Raw genomic sequence first — 7,985 nt, 5'->3', positions numbered from 1 at the left:
TGAAGGATAAAGTGCCAAGGCAGTGGGCTTTTATTGAAGGCCTACTGTGTGCAGAGCACCAGGTATGCCAGGACCACCTCTCACCTTCCTCTGCACTTTCCACCAGCCAAGGAAGAGGATGCTGGTGAGCCCGAGATGTGGTGCCAGGGAAGGGGAGAGGTGGAGGTAGATGGGGGCAGAGAGGCCCCAACAGCTGAGTCTTCGGGGAGGGAAGGACTCTGGGGTCTGTTCAGCTTGAAACCAAAAGGCTGAGACCTCCCTTCCTCCCCATCCCACTGGGCTCTGAATCTGCCCTGTCTTTTCTCATGTGACCTGTAGGGAATGGACTCTGTCTCTGGGTGGTTCTCCCAATCAGGGATGCATCCAGAGAGTGGAGGTGTGGCTGAGCCCAAGGTGACAGTTCAGCTGGTTCTGTGGCTCCTGTCAACTGTGTCCTGCTCTGCTTCTGCAACCGTTTGGAGCCTCCACTTGGACCTAGTGGGATGGGGGGCAGACAGGACAGGAAGAGAGAACAGGAAAGAACTACAGTCAGGCACAGAGAGACCAACAGATGTGAAGAAAAGAGAGCCAGACAGAGAGAAGAAGCTAGAGACACAGAGATACCCAGAGGCAGAGCAGAGATAGAGATGGAGATAAAGCCAGAGAGACAGGAGAGCATCAGAATAATAAAAGGGGGGAAGAGGAGGGCAAGGATGAAGGGGAGGATGAGGAGGAGGGGGAGGAAGAGAAATGGGGGAGGGAGGGGGGAGAAAGGAGGAAGAGGAGGAAGAAGAGGAGGAGGAAAAGGAGAAAGGGGGAGGGGGAGGAGGAGGAAAAGGAGAAAGGGGGAGGGGGAGGAGGAGGAAAAGGAGAAAGGGGGAGGGGGAGGAGGAGGAAGAGGAGGAGGAGGAGGAGGAGGAGATGAAGAAGGTGGAAACAGATGGAAATGCAGTCATGGCCCAGGAGAGGAGAGAAAGCCAGGGCAATGGACCTGCCTCCTTCCAAGGCCAGCCTTACCTAGAGCTCATCCCTGGGGTGGGGATGGAGGCTGTGTCCACTGCTGCCAGCCAGATCCAGGTCGGGGCCACGAAGCGTCTTCTGAGAGCCAGTCCAGCTGATGAGGCGGCCACTGTCATCATCCCAGGGGGAGGATGTTTCTGTGTCACTGAGCCAGTCTGCATCCCCCGCATAGTGAGTAGGGGAGGCAAGCAGGGGCCGGGCTGAGAAGGCCTGGAGGTCCCTTGGCCAGAAGTGTGCCTTGTACTGCTCACTGTGAGGTGAGAAGAAAGCTCAGGTGGGCTGAAACAACTTCTCCTCCCAGACTCCATGATGCCACCCTCTGTGGCACCTCTGCCCTGCCCACAGCTCCTCATAGCTACCTGAGAAGTGGCACTTCTAATGTCCCAAGATGAGGAAACAGGTTCAGTACTGGGACGCCATTTGATGAGAAACCACATAGACAGTACAGTGTTCACACTTAGCTGAGTCTGCGCAGCTGTGGGCCGTGGGGCTAGGCCTCCACATTCTCCCTCTCCCCACCTGCCTGATAAGGGGACTTTCCAGTAGGCGCCTGGCCTGCCCTGCCCAACCCGGGCCTCACTTGGGGTGCTGGTCAAACATGATGGGCAGGAACTCGTCCACAGGTAGCATTCGGCGCAGAGGCTGGGAGGCCAACAGTTTGTGCGCCCCTGCCAGGCTCAGGACATATGCCAGGGTCCAGTAGGAGTACCCAGCCACCACTAGGCCTGGAAGCCCCTCCACGGCCATCTCCTCCTCAGGGTTCACTTGCTTCCGGCCGAGGTAGCTGCAAGTGATACCAAGGGTGCTGGAGTCACCATGGAGCCTGGGATATCCCAGGCCCTTCCCCAGGGCCCTCCACCAGAGCCAAGCTCTGCAGGGAGGGCTGGCCAGAATACAAACCGGAAGAAGCAGACCCCAGAGCTCCCCCCTTTCCCTTGCCTCTTGGAGGCAGGCTGCCTACATCAGATCCCATGGAAGCTTCTGGGCTGTCACACTCTCCATCAGCTGCTCCAAGCGCCTCTGGAAGTTCCCCTCAAAGCGCACATCATCCTCGAACACCACAACCTGGGCCAGGCCCCTGGCAACTACCTGTGATACACAGTGTGGAAAAGGTCCCTACAGATTCCAGTCGTCCTGTCCCCACCTGCCCAAAGCCAGCAGACTCTGCTAGCCCTCAGCTACAGGTCACATAACCAGCCCTTGCAACATCATACACACTATCCCAAAGCCTGCTGGGGCTCCCACTGCCTGGGGAAAGAAATCCATCTTGCTCTCAAACCTCCACCCACCCCGAGTCTAGCTCATAAAGAGAATCAGTGACACTCAGGACCTCTGCTACATTCCCTGAACACTACCACGTCCCAGGAGTCAGTGCTGAGGCTCAGCTCCAAAATTATAGAGAACCTGGCTTTGTCGTTTCCTGAAGCTGGGTGGGGCAGGGGTGTGAACAACTGCAGCCACCAAAATCATCAAGAAAAGCTACTTTGTGGAACTATGGGAGCTATGGAAAACATGAAATCAGCTGGGTAAATGTTCACAGCCGGCAAACACAAACAGAGGCTCACACCCCTGCTTGTCTGCTTCAGTTTTAGAGAAAAATAAGAACAAGATTTTGCACACTGTCTCCAGGAAGCAGCGGCCCTCAAGGGTCCAGTTCCCTCCAGCTCTCCAGCAAAGCCTTGGGAACTCCAGCACTGGAGCCCCAGCTTCCTAGGCAAGTGCTGAACATGTGCCAAGCCCCTGGCCTTCCAGCTTTCCTCTCCAGGAAATACTTCCCCACCTGGGGGCTCCACCCATTTTCCTCAGCCTGGAAGGCTCTCCTCCCTAACCACCCTGACCCCAGGCGGCAGCCAGGCAGGAGCATGCTGTGCAACTCAGGGTCTCTCTTTTGATTTTGGTGTGGCCTTCTCCTCCCTGAGTCCCAGGAAGTCTCCTTTCTATGTGTGCACACGTGTGTGCATGTTTGGAGGCCAGGGGTCAATGTCAGATCTCTTCCTCTTTGCTTTCTACCATATTTAAAGTTTAAAAAAATTGTTTTTTATTATTTATTTGTGTGTGAGTGTTATGCCTACATGTAGGTAAGTACACCTGTGTCATGCAATGCCTGTGGAGGACAGAAGAGGCTATCGGATCCCCTGGAACTGGAGTTAAAGACAGTTGTCATGTGGGTGGTGGGTGCTGGGATTTGAAACTGGGTCTTCTGCAAGAACAGCCAGTGTTCTTAACCGCTGAGCCATCTCTCCAGCCCCTTAAATTAGATTTTTATTTTAAATTATATGTATTATGTAGCTGGGCTTGGTGGCGCACACCTTTAATCCCAGCACTCGGGAGGCAGAGGCTGGCAGGTCTCTGTGAGTTCCAGGCCAGCTGGGGCTACAGGGAGACCCTGTCTCAAAGAGAGAGGAAAAAAAAAAATTGTATGTGTGTATGTGTGTGGGTTTGTGTACATGAGTGCATAGACACCAGAGGATCCTCATCTCTCAGCCCCCGTATTTAAAGTTTATTAAAGTTTTTTGGGTTTGGGTTTGGGTTTTTTGAAACAGGATCTTACTATGTAGCTCTGGCTGGTCCAGAATTCACTATGTAGACCAGACAGGCCTCAAACTCAGAGAGCTCCACTTGCCTCTTACCTCCCCAGTGCTGAGATTAAAGACTTGCACCATCATACCCTGCTAAAGCTATTTTTAATAGATTTTAAGCACGAGGATTAAGAGAAAGAAAGACACACCCAAGAACCCAGGTGTGGGCTTGCCTAAGAGAGTTGCCCACTTTATTTTTTGAGGTAGGATCTCTCACTGACCCAGGAGATTGCCATTTTAGCTAGACTGACTGGCCAGGCAAGGCCCCAGGATCCACCTGTCTCTGCCCCACAGAGCTGAGGTTACAGATACAAGGCATGGTAGCCAGCTTTTGGTGGGTGCTGGGAATCTGAAATCAGGTCTTTATGCTTGTATAACTGAGCCATTTCCCCAGCCCCAGGATCTCCCTCTTGTAGGAAGAGGACAGACACGTTTTTCTCATCCTCTGTGATCTCAAAGAATACCTCCTAGGGCACAGCCAGTACACAATAGACAATGAACAAGGTCACTTCTCATCCATGCCAGTAAAGTGCTGAATTCAGAGAAGGTTCAAAGCTACTGGCCAGGTCTTTGCAGATGTATTACTCAGTCACTCATTAGCCTGTGTGCACCTGAGTAGCCAGCACACTGACAGCCAGCCTCTCTGCTGTCCCTGAAAGGTGTGGTCCAGAGAACAGGCACTCTCACCTCGTCCCAGATGGAGTAGTGGCTGAGAAAGCAGCCCACCTCACCCTTGGTCAGCGTGCGGCCCGAGTAGGGATCCTGGTAGCCTGGGAGCAGGTCCACACCCAGGTGCCTGAGGATACTGCTGTTGAGCATCCTGTGGGACAAAGGCATGAGTAGGTGACAGGTGCTGACCAGAGACCCTCTCTAGAGAGGCCTCATCTGTATGTGTTGGAGAGAGTCACGCAGGAGCCTGGTTTAAAGGAGGTTTCAGGTTTTTTAACTCCTTCATACGGCCATCATCAACTGGGCCTGGGGGAACTGTTGCCACTTTGAGGAAGCCTTGGGGGAAAGGATTTACAGAAGCTGAGGCTTCTGTTAAGGGAGGAGGCACCCCAATATAAATGTGGGCACCATGTGAGAGATATCCTACAGAGATGCCCAAGAATTTGGGATGCTGAGACAGAAAGATCAAAAGTTCAAGGCTAGCCTGGGCTATATAGGCAGTCCTCATCTCAAAACAACACAAAATGGGCTAGAGAGATGGCCCAGTGGTTAAGAGTTCTGGCTGCTCTTACAGAGGACCCAGCTTCGGTTACCAGCACCCACATACCCACATGGTGGCTAACAACCATCTGTAACTCCAATTCCATATCTTGATGCCCTCATCTGGCCTCTGTGGGTATGTGCAACATGGGTACACTTACACATATGCAGACAAAATACTCATACACATAAACTAAAAATAAATTTAAAAAAAAAACCCAAAAAACCCAAAAACTAACAACAGGGGCTGGAGAGATGGCTCAGGGATTAAAAGCACTGGCTGCTCTTGCAGAGGACCCAGGTTTGGTTCTCAGCACCCACATGGCAGCTAACAACCATCTCTAACTCCAGTTCCAGGGACTATGACACTCTCTTCTGGTCTGCACAGGCATTGCACACACATGATACATTTACACACAGGCAAAACACTCATACATATAAAATGTAAATAAAATTTAAAATAAAAAAACTGCAACTAGCCAGGCTTGGGAGTATAAGTCTGTAATCCCAGCACTAGGGAGGTAGAAGCAGGAGGATCAGGAGTTCAAGGTCATCCTTGGCTACACAGCAAGTTCAAGGCTAACCTCGGCCACATGAGACTATCTCAAAGAGAGAGAGAAACAAGTAAATTCTGGTATCATGCACACCTTTAATCCCAGCACGTGGGAGGCAGAGGCAGGCGGACCTCTGTGAGTTCAAGGCCAGCCTGGTCTACATAGTGAGTTCCAGGAGAGCTGCAGCTATAGGGAGACACTGTCTCAAAAAGACAAAAAAAAAAAAAGTTTTCCTGTGACCTCCATATGTAAATCGTGGCAGGTGTATATACATATCACACATACAAATACATACATATACACTAATAATAAACTTTAAAAATATTTTTGTTTTATATGAGTGTATTGCCTGTATGTATGTAAGTGTAGCTGTGTCGTGCAATGCCTGTGGAGGTCCGAAGAGGGTGTGGGATCCCCTGGAACTGGAGTTAGGGATAATTGTTAGCCACCATGTCAGTGCTGGGAACCAAATCCGGGTCCTCCATAAGAGCAGCCAGTGCTCTTAACTGCTGAGCCATCTCTCCAGCCACATAAAAAATAAACTTTTTAAATAAAAAAAATACTGGCCAGGTGTGGTGGCACATGCCTTTAATCCCAGCACTCGGGAGGCAGAGGCAGGCTGATCTTTGTGAGTTCAAGGCCAGCCTGGTCTACCAAGTGAGTTCCAGGACAGCTGGGGCTACAGGGAGACCGTGTCTCAAAAAGATCCCCCCAAAAACCCCCAAAAAAACAAGAGAATAATGAAAGGAATACAGTCAAAGGACATGATAGATTCGCTGTGAGCTCTGTTTAGGGGACCACAGTGAGGGGAGAGAGGGAAAGAAAAGAGCAGAAATGCAGCGTTGGGCATTGCATGACACAGCTGCACTTACCTACAGGCAGACAATACAAGCATACACATAAAAAATAAATAAATAAAATATTTTTAAAAAATGTTTAAAAAATGAAGCCAAAGGACCCAGGGGTTTGAAGCAAATGGCAGCAGGCAGATGGGCCATGTGCCTAGTGGCTTTGGAGCCTGAACTCTGGATCCCTGAGGAACATAGATAGCCTCCACTCACTCCCACCCCTCGGGGGCCTAAGTCTAGGATGGAGAGCAATCCTGAGGTTGCCTAACCTCTTGGGTTACTTCCTAGGTGTTGGGCTCTGGCTACACTGTCACTGGACTCTCCAGGAACCATAAGAACAAAACACCATGTGCACATGAGGATGAGAGATGGTGACAACCTGACAGAGGTCACACAGCTGGTGAGTGGCAGCCCTGGAACCCAGGCTCTGCAGTTCTAACACTGTACTCTCCTCCCTCTGGTGGGCTGAGAGAGGGTGTCTTGTCTGTCTGTCTGTCTGTTCTGCCATTCCTTGAGACAGCTTGACTCAGACTACCTCTAGGAGCTTCCAACTCATCTGCTTGCCCACTCCCAGAACCTCAGGTGGATCTCACTGTCCCTCACCTCCACCCAAGCCTGGTCACTGGTAGCCTCACCTGCCATCCACAGCATCTACTACCCGTGCAGAGATCTCCATCTCCCAGAGTGAGCTCAGCATGCGCTCCCTGCGCTTGGGTCTGCGGGCCAGGCTGATGACAAAGATCTGGAGGAGGTAGAGGGCTGGGTCTAAGGGAGGATGCTTATCTACCCCAGCCCCATCCCATGGGTCAGAGACTTACCTCATCAAACCCCATCTTTCCAGGCTTCTTTGGTGGCTGAGACACGTGAGCTGAGGCCTGCATGGGGGGCCCATCCACTGTAAAGAGAAGCAACCCCCATCTGGTTGCAGCCACTCTGGAGTTCCACCCCCAGCCTCATTCCTGCCCCCTCAGCAGAACGCTAGGCAGAAAAGGCCCTCTGAGCTCAGGGAATCTGCTTGCCCCATTATACAGACAGGGAGACTGAGACCCCACAGAGAAAAGGACTTGCTCACCGTCTAGGACAGTTCAGGACAAAGCTAGGACTCAAGCACACTTACATCTGTCCCTGGGAAAGGGGCACTGAGGGGAAACGGGGCCTCAGCTGTCACCTAGTGCTTCCAAAATGAGGTGGATGAAGTTGGTCTTCTCATCTTCCAGCCCCTGGTGGGGCTTCACTGCCACGTTCATGTACCCATAACGGTGTTCATTACACACGTGCACTGAGACCCCTGCAGAGAGGCCAGGTAAGTGCTGGAGTAGGGTAGGGGCACCCAGAACCCAGTGGAGGATATCAAGCTGGTGCTGCCAGTGACCCAGGTCTTCTCTGGGACTCAGCTTTGCAGCTGGTGGGACTGGCCAACACGCTATCTAAAGGAGTTTTTCCGTTGAGAGGATTCAGTCATCCTGTCTAGGTGACAGGATTCAGCAGACCTGTCTAGGGCATCTGCTGGGCCCAGAGTTATAGCGGTGACCAAGGCAGGCAGAGTCCCTGCCCTCAGGGAGTCAAAGGAAGGCGCAGACAATCTCCCACCATGAGCCCTGAGCTTCCGATCTCTCCAAACCCCACTTCTCTGCATCCCCCATGCAGCCCTGATCCAGGAACCATCCTGTCAGATGCCTCCATGTCTACATCCTAGGGCTCCCCTCCATGCTGCCTCCTCCTATCTGACAACCAGAGTGGCTCCCACTTCAGTATCTGTCAGCTTTATTATAATTGTCCTCAAGGAAGGTGCAGAG

The 7,985-nt window shown here is 51.9% G+C and overlaps 1 protein-coding gene across 1 annotated transcript in view; it reads right to left on the bottom strand.

Annotated features, from left to right (window-relative positions):
• Cercam (cerebral endothelial cell adhesion molecule) overlaps positions 1-7,985 on the bottom strand; it is a 17,554-nt gene continuing 9,569 nt past the window's right edge. Inside the window, exons 6-13 of the mRNA XM_029568752.1 lie at positions 7,358-7,477; positions 7,008-7,084; positions 6,825-6,931; positions 4,266-4,398; positions 1,961-2,088; positions 1,580-1,783; positions 997-1,249; positions 1-474 (exon numbers count right to left, since the gene is read on the bottom strand). Of these exons, the coding sequence (XP_029424612.1) occupies positions 997-1,249; positions 1,580-1,783; positions 1,961-2,088; positions 4,266-4,398; positions 6,825-6,931; positions 7,008-7,084; positions 7,358-7,477 (1,022 nt within the window). The 3' untranslated portion in view covers positions 1-474. The remainder of the gene's footprint in view (positions 475-996; positions 1,250-1,579; positions 1,784-1,960; positions 2,089-4,265; positions 4,399-6,824; positions 6,932-7,007; positions 7,085-7,357; positions 7,478-7,985) is intronic.

This window comes from Nannospalax galili, unplaced genomic scaffold, assembly GCF_000622305.1.
Source record: "Nannospalax galili isolate Female #2095 unplaced genomic scaffold, S.galili_v1.0 scaffold300, whole genome shotgun sequence".
Classification (NCBI taxonomy): Eukaryota; Metazoa; Chordata; class Mammalia; order Rodentia; family Spalacidae; genus Nannospalax; species Nannospalax galili.
This window is presented reverse-complemented; position numbering and strand designations above follow the sequence as displayed.